Source organism: Mesocricetus auratus, unplaced genomic scaffold (assembly GCF_017639785.1).
Source record: "Mesocricetus auratus isolate SY011 unplaced genomic scaffold, BCM_Maur_2.0 Super-Scaffold_4256, whole genome shotgun sequence".
NCBI classification, from domain to species: Eukaryota; Metazoa; Chordata; class Mammalia; order Rodentia; family Cricetidae; genus Mesocricetus; species Mesocricetus auratus.
In genome coordinates this window covers 101,077,312-101,096,236 of record NW_024429182.1, presented here as the reverse complement: position 1 = coordinate 101,096,236, position 18,925 = coordinate 101,077,312, and the positions used below count along the sequence as shown (strand labels likewise).

The 18,925-nt window shown below is 39.1% G+C and overlaps 1 protein-coding gene and 1 pseudogene across 1 annotated transcript in view; both read left to right on the top strand.

Moving 5' to 3' along the window:
* Nucleotides 1–18,925, top strand: part of Gab2 (GRB2 associated binding protein 2) — a 164,989-nt gene that overhangs the window by 130,769 nt on the left and 15,295 nt on the right. Inside the window, exon 3 of the mRNA XM_005073940.4 lies at nucleotides 7,998–8,241. Within this exon, the coding sequence (XP_005073997.1) occupies nucleotides 7,998–8,241 (244 nt within the window). The remainder of the gene's footprint in view (nucleotides 1–7,997; nucleotides 8,242–18,925) is intronic.
* LOC106021456 lies at nucleotides 8,255–16,493 on the top strand (annotated as a pseudogene).

Sequence of the window (18,925 nt, the reverse complement as noted above, 5' to 3'; positions counted from 1 at the left end):
CTTATTAACATATAAGATACAGAGCTTGACCACAAGGAACAGACACATTTGGGTTTTTGTGCTTGGGGAAATCTTTTTATTTATTCAGTATACTCACTCATTCAATAAATATGTATTGAATGTGCTGTAATAGTTACAGGTAATAGAGATAATTGGAACATGTGTCATATACCTGCAACATGTAAGCTTATTTATACTCCACTTGTCAAGATTGTCTCTCTCTAACTTATGAGAAGGTTCAGCAGGTAAGGCCACTAAAAGTCAAGTTTGACAGCCTGATTTCACCACTCTACCCCATCCCACCCCACCTCCAAATCCACATGGTAGAAGGAAAGCCAACCCCCAAAACACCAAGCACCAGGAGATAATCACATAAATTCAGGCAGAGATGTTTTATTGGTGTTTCGTTTTTATGTCACTATGTAGGAGCTCACTGTGTAGAGATCATCTATATGAGGTACCTTTAACCTCCTCATGTGCACTGTAGTATACATATCCAGCTCCCAACACAAACATACTTAAATGAATAAGTAAATAAAGACAACAAAGATTGCCTGTGTCTTCCAATTCCCTTGTTGAATTATAAATAAGGAAACTGAAACTCTGAGAGGCAAAATAACTGCAAATAGATATACTGAGTCACGGAACTGACTCCAATCTACACTTAAGACAGAGGACTGCAAGGACAAAGATGATCATTCCTTTTATTTATACACACAGAACAATAATTCCTTGCAGAAGCTGAGGGAAGCACTGAGTAACAACACAAAATATACAGGTTATGACAAAATGCCCTTCATTGTCAAATCAAGGTGCCTTTATCCTGAAGGTAATGAGAAATTAGTAACTGTTATTGAAGAAGTAGGTCTATATTATCTGATGTGTTTTATCTGTCTGGTCAATAAATATAAAGTTATGTGATTCAGTAGGCATTAAACAAGGCCACAGCTATTATGAAAGTATTCGAATCTCTGACTTCACTAAGTTTGCAGAAGGAGCCTAATGATGTGGGAGAGATTGGTATGTTCCTGGAAATCCTCTGAAGTGCAAGCAGCATTGGTAAGAAACACAGTTGAATAAATAAACAAGAAGATAGTTCTCAAAAGAGACAAAGCTCTGTAAGTTGTCTTAAGAAGAACAGGAAGCTATTGCTAAGTGAGGCAGAGACAGACTGACATGATTGTTGAGAAGCAGGGCAGAGTCATGGATGATAACTAGGATTCTGGCTTGGACAACTGATGAGAAGAGGTGTTGATGTGTTTCCCTGAGACAGAAAGCACAGGACTAAGGAGGAGATTGACTTAGGTAGCTGAGCTTAACCTGCTGATAAGATGTATAAAGGAGGAGCACAGCAGGTAGGGGGTGATTACAGTAGGAAGAACTGAGCTAGAGATTGAAGTGTGAGAGTTGTCATTACTTGGGTGGTTTTTAAAAGCTTGGTAATAGGCAATATCCTCCAGGGAAAGGCTTTAGCGTCAGAGGGAACTTATAGGAAGGTCTAGAACTAAATTCTAAGGAATGAAGATGTAGACAGAGCAGTAGGAAGCCAGAAAGCCACCTGAGAGTATAGAAGCTTATCAAATGGTTTCTTTTTATACCTCTCCTGTGTCTTCTCAGGCAAAACAACGTGTGTTCCTCTCCTGGTACCATGACTACTCTGTCCCTGGTATAAACCCTCTCTCATCTACCATTAGAGAGTTCATTTTGCAAATCTAATGGAATAATAAATGCATTGATTCTGTTAACAAACATCTATGCCACCGTGAGACCTGTTATAGGAATTCATTTTGGAGATCAATACAGCTATCGTGGAACAGTTTTTCCCCAGAGGCTCATTGGCTTTCTCTCTTCTGCACTAACAGAAGATGCCCTTTGTAGGAGTGACTAGAGAGTAATTAGTACTATAGAGCATTAATAAGCTGATGATCCTGCCTTGGGCCATTCAGATGGTACAGCCTGAAATAGGTCAGAAAACAGAGAGTAGCCAAAGAACCTTGTCTCTTCTAATAGGATCTAAATAACTCCAGAAAACCATCATCCTCAAAATATTCCTCCCTACCTAGTACATCATCTGAACTTATTTCTTTATACTTTTATTTCTCAAGAACATAAGTTTCACTGTTGGAAATTTTAAATATGAAATGTTTTTCTTATATAATTATGAACTGAGAACCTTCTATTAGGTAAATGCTGGGGCTGTATAAGCAATAACTTCACTGACGTACTTCTCAGAAACCAAGAGCAGGAAATCAAAGTGACCATTGATCTAAAGGAAACACGAGCTGAAGTTTGTCAGCACCCAGAAAGAAATTTTTAAAAAAGCATTCAGGAAGGGTTTTGTGGGAATGTAATATCTGCATAGGATCTTGAAGTCTTCGTATAAGCTAGCTAGAAGGGTAGAGATGGAAGTCAGGATGAAGGAGCAGTGTAAGAAGAAACAAAGAATCACCAAAAAAAGAGACTGCTATGTTCAGAGACTGAGGATGCTTCCATCTGCTTTGCTTATGTGAGGAGAGAAAGCAGGAAGTAGGTCAGACTGAGGAAATGTGAACTAAGCTTAAAGAGACAGTCAAATGAATAATGCTCAGGGCTTGGGGTATAGCACTCTAAGACTTTATCTGTCCTTAAATACCTCACTTCCTTTCTAATGTAACAGAGGAGAGTTTGAGATAAGAAGAAACAAAGAAGGACCAGTGGAAAGAGAAACGTGGGGAACAGAGAACAAAGCTGCCTTTGGTAGTTGTAGAAGAGCAGGATGAACAGGGGTCTAGTCTGAAGGGACAGCTTAGCATTCATTTGTGCTTTTACCATTATTGCAGAAAGGCACAGTTCTGAACCTCAATCAGTGAGTCTTAGGTAAGCAATGTCTCATTTAGCAAAGCCAAAAGCTTCAAGGGGGCTGATAACAGCAGGAACCTGTCATACCCTACAGGGCTTGGTCCTGGAAACCTTGGCTGTAGTGACATGAGAATAAAGAAAGGATAGCCAGTCAGGCATGGTGACACACAACTGATTCCATCATTCAGGAGGCAGAGGCAGGCAGATCTCTATGAGTTAGAGACTCAACTATCACATAATGAATTCCAGGTCAACCAGAAACAAAATACAGACATACAGAAGCTGGAATATGATGGGATGTGTTCATTCTGATGGGCACCTGCAAACCAGAAACTCAACCGTGTTTATTATGTACAACATGGGAGAAGTTATCTAGTCTAAGTAAGGAGGTCTGTAGCGAGAGATCTAACTATGACCACCCACAGGTGCATACGTGAGCATGTGGGATTTAGGCATGAGGGAAAGGACAGGCACTCTTTCTGGGTTCCGGTAGGGTCTTGAAGGGAAGCAGAGATTGGATGCTCAGAGCGCTGACCCTGGGATATCGGTTTCTCATATAAGTGATTTCTCCCCAATAAAATTAACCTACTTCATCCCTATCCTACCCTGTGTACTACTACAGAAGTCTCTGTAGAGAGCAGTCATAGGTTGCAGTCATCCAGAAGGAGGAAGTTGAGGTTGTTAGTTTTTTTTCACACACTGGCCAGTTTTGCACACATTGGTCAGTTATTCATAAACACTGTTACTTAGACCACGGGGAAGCCTTGCCATATATACCTCTGAGCCTCACCTAAAGAATACTTTGCCATTCTTTTTTTTTTTTCCAGTTTAAATTTAGATAAGAAACGAGGTTGCTTCACAAGTCAGTTCCAGGTCCCTCTCCCATTCCCTCCCCTCCTCCCATGCCCTCCCCCCAGCCCCCCCCCCCGTTATCCCCTCATTCCCCCAGGGAGGGTGAGGCCCTCCATGGGGGTGTCCATAGTCTGTCATTTCATATAGGGCAGGGCCTAGACCCTTCCCCAAGAGTTCAGGGTGAGAGTGCACCTCACATTGTTCTATGGGAGTCCAAAGTCCGTGTGTATACTTGGGATGGGTATTGATCTGCTGCCCAAGGCTCAATAGATTCCCTAGGCCTCCTCACTGACACCCAGATTCAGGGGGTCTTGATCAGTCCCATGCTGGATTCCCAGGCTGATGCCTGGGATTCAAGAGTTAACCTTTGTCTGATCAGCTGTTTCTGGGGGTTAAACCAGCCCAGTCTTAATCCCTTTGATCATCAGTCCTCCCTCTCTGTTACTGGCTTTCTTGAGTTCAGCTCAGTACTTAACCAAGGGAGTCTGCCTCTTCTTCGATCAGCCACTAAATGAAGTTTTTGTTTCCCAGACTCTCTGGCCATAGGATTGTAGGCTGGCACTCCCCAGATCTATGTCTAAAATCCATATATGAGAGAGTACATGCCATGTTTCTCTTTTTGTGACTGGGTTACCTCACTCAGGATGGTTTCTTCTAGTGTCATCCATTTGCCTGAGAATCTCATGATTCCATTATTTTTTTCTGCTGAATAGTACTCCATTGTGTAGATGTACCACATTTTTCTATCCACTCTTCGGGTGAGGGACATCTAGGTTGCTTCCAAGTTCTGGCTATTACAAATAAAGCTGCTATGAACATAGTGGAACAGACATCTTTATTGTATGAATGGGCATCTTTTGGATATATGCCTAAGAGTGGAGTTGCTGGGTCTTGTGGTAGGTTTATTCCCATTTTTCTGAGGAATCTCCATACTGATTTCCAAAGTGGCTGAACCAGTTGGCACTCCCACCAGCAATGGAGGAGTGTCCCCCTTTCACCACATCCTCTCCAGCATAAATTGTCATTGGTGTTTTTGATTTTAGCCATTCTGACAGGAGTGAGATGGTATCTCAGAGTTGTTTTGATTTGCATTTCCCAGATGTTGAGCACTTTCTCAAGTGCCTCTCAGCCATTTTAGACTCCTCTATTGAAAACTCTCTATTTAGTTCTGCAGCCCACTTTTTAATAGGGTCCTTTGGTGTTTTGGAGACTTGCTTCTTGAGTTCTTTATAAATTTTGGAGTTCAACCCTCTGTCAGATGTGGGATTAGTGAATTTTTTTCCCATTCTGTGGGCTGCCTTTTTGTCTTGCTAACTGTGTCCTTTGCCTTACAGAAGCTTCTCAGTTTCAGTAGGTCCCATTTATTAATTGTTGATCTCACTGTCTGTGCTACTGGTGTTATGTTCAGGAAGCTGTCTCCTGTACCAATTCATTCAAGGGTACCACCCACTTTCTCTTCTAAGAGGTTCAGTATGGCTGGATTTATGTTGAGGTCTTTGATCCATTTGGACTTAAGTTTTGTGCAAGGCGATAAACATGGATCGATCCGCATTCTTCTACATGCCAGTCTCCAATTATGCCAGCACCATTTGTTGAAGATGCTTTCTTTATTCCATTGTATATTTTTAGCTTCTTTGTCAAAGATCAGATGTTCGTACGTGTGTGGGTTAATACCCGGGTTTTCAATTCAATTCTATTGGTCTACCTGTCTATTTTTGTGCCAATACCAAGCTGTTTTCAGGACTATAGCTCTGTAATAGAGCTTGAGGTCAGGGATGGTGATGCCTCCGGACGTTGCCTTGTTGAACAGGGTTGTTTTGGCTATCCTGGGTCTTTTGTTTTTCCATACAAAATTGATTATTGTTCTTTCAAGGTCTGTGAAGAATTGTGCTGGGATTTTAATGGGGATTGCATTGAATCTGTAGATTGCTTTTGGCAGGATTGCCATTTTTACTACATTGATCCTACCTATCCAAGAGCATGGGAGATCTTTCCATTTTCTGAGGGCTTCTTTAAAGATTCAAAGTTCTTATGATACAGGTCTTTCACTTGTTTGGTTAGCGTTACCCCAAGGTATTTTATGTTGTTTGTGGCAATTGTAAAGGGTGATGTTTCTCTGATTTCTCTTTCAGCCCTTTTATCATCTGTATATAGTAGGGCTACTGATTTTCTTGAGTTGATCTTGTAGCCTGCCACTTTGCTGAAGGTGTTAATCAGCTGTAAGAGTTCCCTGGTAGAGTTCTTTGGGTCATTGATGTAAACTATCATATCGTCTGCAAACAGTGTAAGTTTGACCTCTTCCTTCCCAATTTGTATCCCCTTGATCCCCCTTTGTTGTCGTATGGCAATAGCTAGAACTTCAAGTACCATGTTGAAAAGGTGTGGAGAGAGTGGACAGCCTTGTTTTGTTCCTGTTTTTAGAGGAATTGCGTTGAGTTTCTGTCCATTTAGTTTGATGTTGGCTGTTGGTTTACTGTATATAGCTTTTATTATGTTTAAGTATGTCCCTGTTATCCCAGATCTCTCCAAGACCTTTATCATGAAGGGGTGTTGGATTTTGTCAAAGGCTTTTTCAGCATCTAGTGAGACGACCATGTGATTTTTGTTTTTCAGCTTGTTTATATGATGGATTACGTTGATGGATTTTCATATGTTGAACCATCCCTGCATCCCTGGGATGAAACCTACTTGATCGTGGTGAATGATTGTTTTGATGTGTTCTTGGATCCGATTTGCCAGTATTTTATTGAGTATTTTTGCATCAATGTTCATGAGGGATATTGGTCTGAAGTTCTCTTTCTTAGTTGTATCTTTGTGTGGCTTGGGGATCAAGGTTATTGAAGCCTCATAGAATGAGTTTGGCAAAGACCCTTCTGCTTCTATTGTGTGGAACACTTTGAGAAGAATTGGTATAAGCTGTTCTTTGAATTTCTGGTAGAATTCTGCACTGAGGCCATCTGGGCCTGGACTTTTTTTGGTTGGGAGACTTTTGATGACTGCTTCTATTTCCATAGGGGTTATAGTTGCTTATCTGTTCTTGATTTAGTTTTGGCAAATGATAGCTGTCCAGGAAGTCATCCATTTCCTTTAAATTTTCGAATTTCGTGGAGTACAGGTTTTCAAAGTATGACCTAATGATTCTCTGGATTTCCTCAGAGTCTGTTGTTATGTCCCCCTTTTCATTTCTGATTTTGTTAATTTGCGTGTTCACTCTCTGCTGTTTGGTAAGTTTGGACAAAGGTTTGTCTATCTTGTTGATTTTCTCAAAGAACCAACTCTTCGTTGCATTGATTCTTTGTATTGTTTTCCTGGTTTCTACTTTATTGACTTCAGCCCTCAATTTGATTATTCCTGGCGTCTACTCCTCCTTCGTCCGTTTGTTGCCTTTTATGAATTTTTTGGTTTGTTCTTTCTTCCATTTCTTGCATTTTTTGGTTTGCTTTTTGTTCCGTTTCTCGCATTTTGTGCTTTGTTTCTTCTTCCATTTCCTGCCTTTTTTGGTTTGTTTCTTCTTCCATTTTTTTCATTTTTTGCTTTGTTTTTTCTACCATTTCTTGCATTTTTTGCTTCATTTCTTCTTCCATTTCCTGCCTTTTTTGGTTTGTTTTTTCTTCCAATTCTTGCATTTTTTTGGTTTGTTTTTTTCTTCCATTTCTTGCATTTTTTGGTTTGTTTTTTCTTCCATTTCTTTGAGGGATTTTCCTATATCCTCTTTTAGGGCCTCTATCATTTTCATGAAAGTGCTTTTAAGGTCTTTCTCTTCTGCTTCGTTCGCATTAGAATGTTGGGGTCTTGCTGGTGTGGAGTCTCTAGAATCTGGCGGTGTCATATTTGTTTTTCTGTTGCTGACTGTGTTTTTGTATTGTCTCTTTCCCATCTCTTCTTCTAGTGGGTGCAGAAAGAGCCCCTTACTGGTCTGGGGACCAGAGTTCCCTTTTGGTGGGTGCTAGCAAGTCCAATAATCGGGTGGTTCTTCTATTCCACCAATGGAGTGACTGTATAAAGGAGAAAATGTAGCACCACATTGCTGTCTCTCACCAGAATACTTTCTTCCTCACCCCTCCTTATTTCCTTTGTTTGTTTATTCATTTTTTGTTGTTCTTTTATCATTTGGGGATTTTTTTTGTCTTGCTTTGGTTTGGGACGGGTGGGGTTGAGACAGGATTTCTCTGTGTAGCCCTGGCTGTCCTGGAACTCACAGAGATCCACCTGCCTCTGCCTCTCAAGGACTGGGATTAAAGGTGTGCGCCACCACCACACAGCTCCTTTCCTTATTTCACTCACAGAGATCTTTCTTCTTTTCACAGACTCCCTGAGAAACCTTTCTTCAGTCAGTCATGGTCCCCGCTCTTCTCCAGCTGAGTTCAGCAGCTCCAGTCAGCACTTGCTCCGAGAAAGGAAGTCCTCAGCCCCTTCACACTCTAGCCAGCCCACTTTATTCACATTTGAGCCCCCTGTGTCAAGTCACATCCAGCCTGCCTTGTCCACCAGTGCACCTCAGGAGTATCTCTACTTGCACCAGTGCATAAGCCGAAGAACAGAAAATGCGAGGTAGGAGACGACCATGGCCACCATGTGGGAATGTGATCACTCAGGTTCTATTACTTTTCAGTCCCTGAATTGCAGTTTTAAAGACAAGGGAGCAAAAAAATTTACCTTTTTAGGCAAAGAAACACATAGATAACAGAGCATTTTATTGTTTGTGTAAGCTTCATAAATTTTAGTTTAATCTGTGTTGCCACAAAGTCATCATTGAATTTCAGAGAAATTACTATTTCATTATTAGCAATCATGTTATAAAAAATGTATTTGGTTTACAGATTAGAAGCATTAGAGGAACCAGGTGGTGGTGGCACACTCCTTTAATCCCAGCAGTTGGGAGGCAGAGGCAGGTGGATCTCTGTGAGTTTGAGACCATCCTGGTCTACAGAGTGAATTCCAGGGCAGCCAGAGCTACACAGAGAATCCCTGTCTTAAAAGAAGAAACATCAAAGGATGAAGTTTCAGAACTAGTGCACCACCACCACCTGGCTTAGTTGTTGTTATTTTTTCTATTTGTATTTCTATAGTACTGAAGATTAAACCAGGGCCCTGTACATGTTAAGCAAATTTCCCTGACCAAAACCTTTCTCTTTAGAAGCCATTAAGTTATGTTCCAGCTGTCCTCTGCCCCAGAATTCTCCTCTATAGTTCATAGAACTGTTCACTCATTCCTAAACAGGGCCTCTTGTCTATGTTCCAGCCCTGACCTTGTGTTACTCATTTCTCTTGGGAATGATCTCTAATACAACAGATTCATTCTCTTCACAAAAGCAGTTGCTTCCCAGCTCCCATTTTCACTATGATCCCTCTTCTGCTTCCACTTAGCTTATACTGCATGTGTCCATTATCTGTGCCTGTGTCTTCCCACTTCTGCCAAAGGATGCACTATTGAAGGCACTGGCCTGGTGGATTATACATAATACTGAAGCAGGGTGAGGGGGTTTATTCATTGCTTCAACATCCAGACAAAAAGAGTTGAATAAAGTAACCCCCGTGTTCTGAATCTCTATTCAAATGATAAAGGAGAACCAGCAGGAAGAAATACAAGTACTCAGAACCCTTATAGCTTTTCCTGCTTTCAGGTAACTCTTTACCATGACATCTGAAGATGCTTCTGTGAATGGATGCCTGGAACTGATAGGTTTGCTGAGAGCCACTCTTACTTATTCCTGACTAATGGCTGCTGCAGGGGCTAAATAGCAAATGGAGATGCCATACCCTTCTTGCATTTATGCCTTGGTCTTACTATCTCTTTGACTATTAGAAATGCTTTCTTAATTTTTCTAGCCACATAATTCATATTTTTATACATTTTCATATAATCTTATAACTCATACTGTACTATGATTTTGATTTTCTTCTACTCTACTAAACTCTTAAGTATATTAAGATGGAGGGACCAGTTTGATTTTTTAATTAGTATATTTCTCTCAGGTTTTGTTTTAGGTTTTTTGGTTTCGTTTTTTTGAGACAGGATTTTTCTGTATAGCCCTGGCTGTCCTAGAACTTGCTTTGTAGACCATGCTAACCACGAACTCAGGGATCTACCTGCCTCTTCCTCCTGAGTCCTGAGATTAAAGGTGTGCACCTCCACAAGTGGCTCGAATGTATTTTTCATTTAAAGGAAACCTAATAAGTAAATAGTTGTAAAAAGATTAACTTCCATTTAGAATTTTATAATTGTTCATCACTAGCAATCTTAAGAAGTCACTTTTGCTGGGTAGTGGTGGCATAAGCCTTTAATCCCAAAACTCGGGAGGCAGAGGCAGGAGGATCTCTGTGAGTTCAAGGCCAGCCTGGTCTGCAAAGTGAGTTCCAGGACAGGCTTCAAAGGTACACAGAGAAACCTTGACTGGAATGAAAAACTAAAAAAAAGAGGAGAAGTAGTAGACATTTGGATCATCTTCTAGTACCAATCCCAAATGAACCCCTTCTATGAGGAAAGAAAACTATGTGCCATGATCTGTAAAAAAAGAAAAAAAATCTTTGGAAATGGAGGTATAGCTCAGCTGATAGAGTGCTTGCCTCCCATGAATGCCTGTACTCTGCATTCAGCTGGTAGAGGCTGGAGGATCAGGATTTCAAGCTAATCTTTGGCTATATAGTGAGTTCAAGGCCAGCCCAGGATATGTGAAATCTTGCTGAGTGGGGGGAGGAAGGAAGAAAAAGAAAGTGGGGAGACCAATCTATCTATCCATCCATCCATCTTTGCATCTGGAACCCTTCTGGCTACAAGAAAGCTATGCTGCACTTGTGATGCCAAATGAAATCCAACATTATGTATGATACCTTTGGTTCGTCAAAACAACTGAGTGAAGGAGTCAAGGATGTTTGGAAAAGATCTTGGGAACTTACCAACATGTCGATCACCTTTTACCCACCATTTCTCTCTCTCAAACTGTTGCTGGTCCAGTGATACTGGAATTTTAGCACTTAAAATTTACCCCTTCACTTTCAACAGAATTGTGGCTTCTCAGGGTATGTGATCTGTCTCGATGTATCACCTCTCACAGGCTTAACAGCATCTTTGAAACAGAAGACAGACATCAGCTAGAATCTGTAGTGATACCCCAAAGACTAGTGGGCAAAAATAAATCCAGGGAAACTAATTTGTCTGCAAAGACAAAAGAGTTCTGTCTTAACACAGCCAGTTCAAAACTATTTCCTTGGCAATAGATGCTGTTCTGGATGGCTACTTATTTTAGCTCAGAGGAAGACCTAGATCTTGAAAACTTGCTATTTTAGCAGAAATATATATATTACCCAGTAGTTGATGGCAGAAGAGAAGTTATTACTACAGTAAAGAGTGATAAATAATACACACTTTTATTTCCAGGAGATGCCAAACTTACCATAGCTTTATGCCAGAGCACCTCACAAATTTTTTAAAAGGGCATAGATACGAAGCTGGCATTACTAACCTTAGCAATTTATTCATTATTCTCTTTTCATAGTCTAGACTCAAAAGTAACTTTAAGAATTAAGAATTTTGGTGATCATGTGAGCCAAGTAATGTAAAAATGCTCTTTAAACTGCAAACACCATTCCTTCCTTCTGGAGCAGCTAATATGTCATACCACACTAGTATGTGCCAGAACTATGGCAGGGTGAAAGTCTGTTCACATTCGGACCAACATTCTAAATAGTTAGAGATCAAACAGAACTGAATTTTTTTACTTGGAAATGGGGTTTTGATATGTAGCTGAGACTGGTCTGAAACTTTTAATCTTCATGCCTCATCTTCATAAATCCTGGAATCAAGCATATACCACAATGCCTGGTATTACTGAGGCATTAATTTGCATTTCCTAAATGATTATACATCTCTTTGTGTACTTATTGGCCTTTCCTAAAAATCTTTATTATTTTATAAATGAAGTATATCTGTTCAAATCTTTTGCTCATCAAGAAAAAAATGGGTTGTGTTGGATACAGTGGCACATGGCTATAACTCTACCATTAGGAGGCTGAAGCAAGAAATCCAGACTGGAGTAAGAGAAGTGAATGTGTATTTATAGACAATCAGTAGCAAGCATCGCCAAGAGACTTAGCCAAGCAGAAGAGAGAAGTAGGAGACGGAGGACACGAGCAAAGAAATACAACACTCAGAATTAATATAGAATAAATAAATACATGAATAAGCAATGTCCAAGAACTTTAAGATGTGATCAAGAGACTATGGGGAAGCTGAAGAAAACCTAAGGTGCAGAAAGCCTGTTCAATGAAATTATAGCTGAAAAATTTACAAATTTTTGGAAAGAAATGGACATCTAAGCATGAGAGACATTTAGAGCCCAAAATAGACCTGTGTAGAGAAGAAATGCTCCTAGTATATCATGATCACAATGCAAACTATGCCAAACAAAGAAACACTATTAATACCAGATCAAAAAGCAATATATAAAAACAACATTAGACTTTTCAACAGAAACCTTAACGTCCAGGAAAGCATAGAATGATGTATTTCAAGTCTTGAAAGTAAATCAATCAATCAACATTGCTTTATCCAGCACAATTTAACTTTAAGATACTTCAAGAGAAATCAAGGGATTTACAAACATCCTCAAAGTAAAGCAATTCATGACCACTGAGCAGTACTGCAGAAGATAACTGAAAAGATCTTAAACACAGGGAAAAGAAAGACAATGAAACCCTATGAAAGAACAAATTCATAAGAAGAATAGAGGAACAAAGGCAAGAAGCTAGGAAAGAACTATGTCTCACTCAGTAAACCAGTCAAACCCTAACAGAAATGGGAGAAAGAAAAGAACAAACAACAATACAGCCAACCAATCAAGAAAACAAGGAACAAAATTTTAGGACCCCTCTTAATAATAATGTAAATGGACTTAATTCCACAATTAAAAGACACACACTAACTGACTAGATTTAAACAGCATCCAGGGCTGGGGAGATAGCTCATTGGGTGAAGTTCTTAATGCACTTGTAACACGAGTTCTAATAGGTCTTAGTAATAAAAGCCAGGCATCAAATATAGGGGAGAAATGCTGAGAGATAGAGGAAGGAGAAACCATAGCGACCTTACCTACTCAACTTCCCAGCCAAAAGGAGACTGAACTCCTGTCTCCTCCCACCTTATCACTTCCTCTCTCTATCCAGCCATATCACTTTCTGTCTGTCTGTACAGACCTCCAGACCTCTATGGTTAGCTAGTGGCTAGCTCTGCCCTCTGATCTTCAGGCAAGCTTTATTTGTAAGAGTATAAGCAAGATATCACCACATGTGCCAACATGAGAACTTGAGTTTGGATTTCCAGAATCCACATAAAACTGGACACAGTAACATGAATCTATAACCCAAACAAGAAGCCCTATATCAAATGAAGTGAAAGGAGACATCTGAAGTTGTCCTGTAACCTACACACATACCCCTCCCTGAAACATGCAACATGTAAAACTAAGTATTAACAGCAAAAGAAAATGTAAAAATATAAGCATTCAACAGTATATTTGTGAATGACTAATGAGTTGTTGAAGAAATTGGGGAGGATATTTAAAGGTTCCTAGAATCAAATGAAAATAAAAACATACCTTGCCAGAGCCTTAAGAACATAGAAAAGGCATTTCTAAGAGATAAAATTATAACTGTGCTTCATTTAAAAATTTAAATGTCTCAAACAATCTAGTGTTGCCACTCATAGTCCTATAAAAATAGAAACCATCCAAACTCAAAAGCAGTAGATATGAAGAGATAATAAAGACCAAAAGAACAACACAAAGAATTAATGAAGCAAAGGTTGGTTCTTGGAAAATAAAACAAAACACATTATTAACAAACCTTTAACCTTATCAACCAAAAGAAATAGAGAAACCCCAATTTCATAAAATTAGAGGCAATAAAGGAGATATTTAAACAAGGCACTAATGAATCCAGAGCCTCATCAGGAACAGTTTGAAAATCTATGTTCTAGGAGGCAGAGGCAGGCAGTTTTCTAAGAGTCTGAGGCCAATCTGGTCTACATAGTGAGTTCCATGCCAGTCCAGGCTACACAAGGAAAGCCTGTCTAAAGAAACAAAAGCAAAAGAAGTAAAATAAAGAAAACTCTATATATTCACCTGGGCATTGTGGCTCATCCTTTGTAACCCCAGCAGTTCAAAGGTGGAGGCAGGAGGATTAGAGTTTAATGCCTGTTTTGGCTACATAGCAAGGTTGAGGTCTGTCTGGTATATATGAGACAATGATCTCTGAAAAATAAATCAAACAAAATCTATATTATTTTTCAAAAGATTTATTTATTTATTATGAACACAACATCTTGCCTCCATGTATGTCTGCACTCCAGAAGAGAACACCAGATCTCATCACAGATGGTTGTGAGCCACAATGTGGTTGCTGGGAATTGAACTCAGGACCTCTGGAAGGGCAGTCAGTGCTCATAACCTATGAGCCTTCTCTCTAGCTCCAAAATCTATATTCTAAAACTGGGAAAATTTGCAAGAAACAGATAAATGTTTAGACATATATGGCTTACCAAAATAAAATGTAGAGGATATAGACACTTTAAACTGATCTGTAACAAGCTGATACTAAAAACCAAAAAAGAACATAACAAAAAACTATTGACTGATTTCTAATGAACATAGATGCAAACATTATCAATAAAATACATGCAAATAAAATTCAGCAACACATTAAAATTATCATGACCGTTTCATTTCAGATATGCAAGGATGGCTCAACATATCCAAATCAATAAATTTCATACAGCACACATAGATCACATGATAATCTCAATGGATGCAGGAAAGGCCTTATATGAACCTCATCACCACTTGATGATAAAGCCCTGAAGACACTAAGAATAATATGAACATGCCAACATAATAAAGGTTTTATATATAGCAAACCTACAGCTTGCATTATATTAAAGGAAAAAATCAAGTGTCCTTTTAAAATCAGGACTAAGACAAGTGTGTTCATTGTCTCAGCCCTTATTCAGTATCATTCTTGAAGTCTTAGCTAAATCAGTGATGCCAGAGAAAGAAGTAAAAGAGATACAAACAGAAAAAGAAGAGATAAAATTATTTCTATGTGCAGATGGTGAAATCCTATACTCTAAAGGACCCTAATGATACCACCAGCTAATTAGACCTGGTAAATACTTTCAGCAAAGGAGCATGATACAAAAATCAAAGTTCAGTACCTTTACTATATACTAAAATGAGCCAGACGGTGGTGGCGCATGCCTTTAATGCCAGCACTCGGGAGGCAGAGGCAGGCGGATCTCTGTGAGTTTGAGACCAGCCTTGTTTACAACAGCTAGTTCCAGGACAGCCTCCAAAGCCACAGAGAAACCCTGTCTCGAAAAAAAAAAAAAAAAGAATTTTTAAGAATGTAATCAGGGAAAAAAAAATCCCATTTGCAACAACTCACCAAAGAAACAAACCAAGAAATAAATGTCGCAATGCATGATTGCCTTGACAAGCCATTAGAGCTACTCCTAAGGGCAGACAAACATGAATGTGAAATGAAAATACCTGCCTTGTCTCATCTTCCCACTCCTCAGAAGGATCATTTGCTTTTTAGTTCAAGGACAGCTCCGAGTATCTTTGTCATATCTGTTTGGAGTCACAAACAGTCACTAACAGAGGAGGGAAGTCTTGAGTGAAAAGTGGGATGGGGACTGAAGCCCAAGAGAGGCTGGGTTGTGTCCTGCATGTTCCAGAGGCACAGGGTTTTGTAACTGCACTGACTCCTCTGATGTGGCTACTTCCCATTGTTTCAGCTGCTCAACATTTCTCCAGAGACAGAACCTTACTTGTTTCCTCAGAAACCCACACTATGGCAGTCTTATTTTTGCAGATGGTCATGGTAAAGTGCGAACAGATTGGGATGCCATGTCCGAGCTCTTTCAGGATGGATGGTGATGCACCACCAACAAGAACTTGTATTCGAATAGTACCCTGATGGGTCCCTGGAACCAGGAATATACAACTTAAAGACCATTGCAAAACCTTCACCCTTGCCTTCCCAGCCTGAACAGTGCTTCAAAACAACATATGATACAAAGTATAACAGCAAAAAATTTCTCTCAATCCACAGATTTATGTGAAAGCCTCATTGGTTCTCTAGACATTATTCTGGGCTGGATACTCCTCACAGAAGAGCCATAGAAAAGTCAACTTATATGGATAATAATTCAAAGTCTCAAATAAAACATCACTCCAGGTGGGATGATTCAAACCAACTTCAGAATTCAGGAATCTAAAAAAAGAAACTTCATTTTCTAGACAGAATGTAGAACTGAAACTTAGCTCACTAAAATATGCATTCTTTCTGAATAAGTAAATCAGAATACACACTCACAATAAGATATAACAAAAATAAATAAATGTAACAGAGGAAACCAAAGCCCTCTGCAATAAAAAACTTTAAGAATGAAATTGAAGACAACACCTGAAAATGGGAAGACATTTCTTACTCATGGATTAGCAGAATAAGTGAAATGAAATAGCTATATCTACAAATTTAATATAATTCCCATCAACATTGAAATGATATTCTTCACAGAACTAGAAAAAACAATTCTAAAATTCATATGGAAACACACTCATACACATACCCACATACCCCCAAAGCAATCCTAATAGAATGGACACTCTTGTGATAATCTTGAACTTAAAGGAATTGTTTCAGCTTTCTCCCAATCAGCATAATGTTGGTTATGAGTCTGTCATAAGTAGCTTTTTTTTTCCTTTTTTTGGTTTTTACGAGACAGGGTTTCTCTATTGTTTTGGAGGCTGTCGGTCCAGCCTGGCCTCGAACTCACAGAGATCCGCCTGCCTCTGCCTCCCGAGTGCTGGGATTAAAGGCGTGCGCCACCACCGCCCGGCTACATAAGTAGCTTTTACTATACTATCATATAAGCTTTCTGTTCTCAATTTTTAAAGGCTTTTATCATAAGCAGTTTCTGAATGTTATCCAATACTTTTTATGGATCTATTACGATAACATGATTTTTACCTTTCATTTTGCTGACATTGTGTGTTATATTTATTGATTGGTAAACCATCCTTTCACCTCTGTCCTTGGAATGAGATAATTTTGATCATGGTGAATGATCTCTTTTTTAAAAAAATTATTACATTCATTCATTTACTTACTTGTTATGTGTGTGTGTGTGTGTGTTATGGCAGTTATTCCATGGCATGTGTGTGGATGTCAGAAGACAATTTACAAGAGTGATTTTCTCTTTCTACCATGTGGAGTCCAGGAATTAAACTTGTCAGGATTAGCAGAAAGTACCTTTATCTGCTAAGGTATACTACTGTGTGTGTGTGTGTGTGTGTGTGTGTGTGTGTGTGTGTGTGTGTGTGCGCACGCGCGCGTGTGTGCGTGCGTGTGTATGTGTGTGTATGCATGCTGGGGGGATTTATTCATGTGATATTGAATAAGATTTTGTGGGAAAGTTTTACATTTAAGCATTTAACTTAATCAAAGACATTGATCCACAGTTTTGTTTTGGTAACAGCAATTCTGGGCTCACAGAATAAATGTGGAAGGGTCCCTTACTTTATGATCCTTGGAATAACTGAAGAAATATCAGCATAATTCTTACTTAAAGGGTTTCACAAAATTCAAGAGTGAATCCATCTGGTCCTAGTTTTTTTCTTGGCAAGAATGAGCCTCTGCTTGTATGGTATTGATTATAATAGCTTCCATTTCAATTCTTTTTTTTTTTTTTTTTTTTTGGTTTTTTAGACAGGCATAGTTTGACATGGCTTATGCTTCTCAGTGGAACTGGAATTCCTAAAATGTCTTTCAAAGTTTCTACATTGCTTCTAAAACTCACCATTACTTCCTCTAGTAAGCATTTTTTAAACCATTAATCAAACATTTAAAACCCTTTAAGGCTATTCTGAATTTTCTTAGCTATGGGTCAACATTTTTACAGGTTCTTCTCAAGTCTGGGCATTTCTAACTACGTGGTGAACATGTTGGGTCACATGCAATAGGGACTTCATAGGTAAAGTAAGAGGCATTGAATTTTTTCAGTTTAATATTCTCTTAAATTTCTTATTATTGCTACTATTATTAGATAATCTGCAACAAGGTTTTGTTATGTAGTACAGACCAACCTTAAATTTTCCATGAAGCACAGGGTGGCCTTGATTATCCTGTCTCAGCTTCCTGAATATTGGTGATACAGTGTTACCTACCATACCTAGCTTGTTCAAGTGTTTATTTTCCATCTGTTATTTGGACTATAACTTCAAAGACCAGTAACACGTTAGTTTAAAAAATGCACAGTCTGAGGCAAAAAGTTCCAAATGATATTAAGACAGAGAAAATAAGAAAAACTACAATAGAAATGGAAGAAATGAACTCTGACCAGGAAGACTAATAGGCTTCCAGAGGAGGCAGTGGATGGGACAGGAACACTCTAGCTGCTAATTCCATCAGAGATATTTAAGCATTTGTTCTCGGATGCTTTAGCAGTTCATGGGAGAAGAAGTTAGAAGAAATGTTACTATTTTATAAAGTCTTCTACTTAAAGTGTGACTTGCAGACAAGCTGCACTGGGAAGTAACTGGTGTTTAACAGAAAGGCAGACTCTCAGGACTCACACTAGACATACTCATCCAAAAGACCGTTTCAATAAGACCTACAGCTATTTCAGAATGCTGATAAGTAGGTACTTAAGTCTTTACTGGAATTAGCAATTTGTGATCTCTCACTCTAGGCTCCCAAGAAATTATGCGCGCTGTAGAAGAGGATACATCATACAGACAACTGAGTGTCTAAATACTAGATTATTTTTTCTCTTATGATTGTTAATGAACTTTTGCATTAGTTTTTTCCATCCTGCGGATAAGGGATTTGAAGGTAAATATGGTTAAATCAGTGGTCTAAGATCACAAAGCAGTAGAACATGAATTTGAGCTTTATATAGCTGATTCTGATCCCTGAAACATTCTTTTCACTATATCACTCTGCCTATCTCTCACCTGTGACTCTAGAGAAGCAAGTAGTACTTATAGATTTATCACTCACTTGTTCAGTGGCCTGGGCTACTTCATTTTATCTTTGTGGAACTTAGCTTTCATCTTTAAGTTGGTCAAACTAGTAAATGTTCACCAATGACTGAATATTGGGAGCCTCTCTTGTGGGTGGTGACTCAGGAAAACAGCAGCAGAGTGCATGGTATACAGAAGAGTACAGAGGTAAGTCA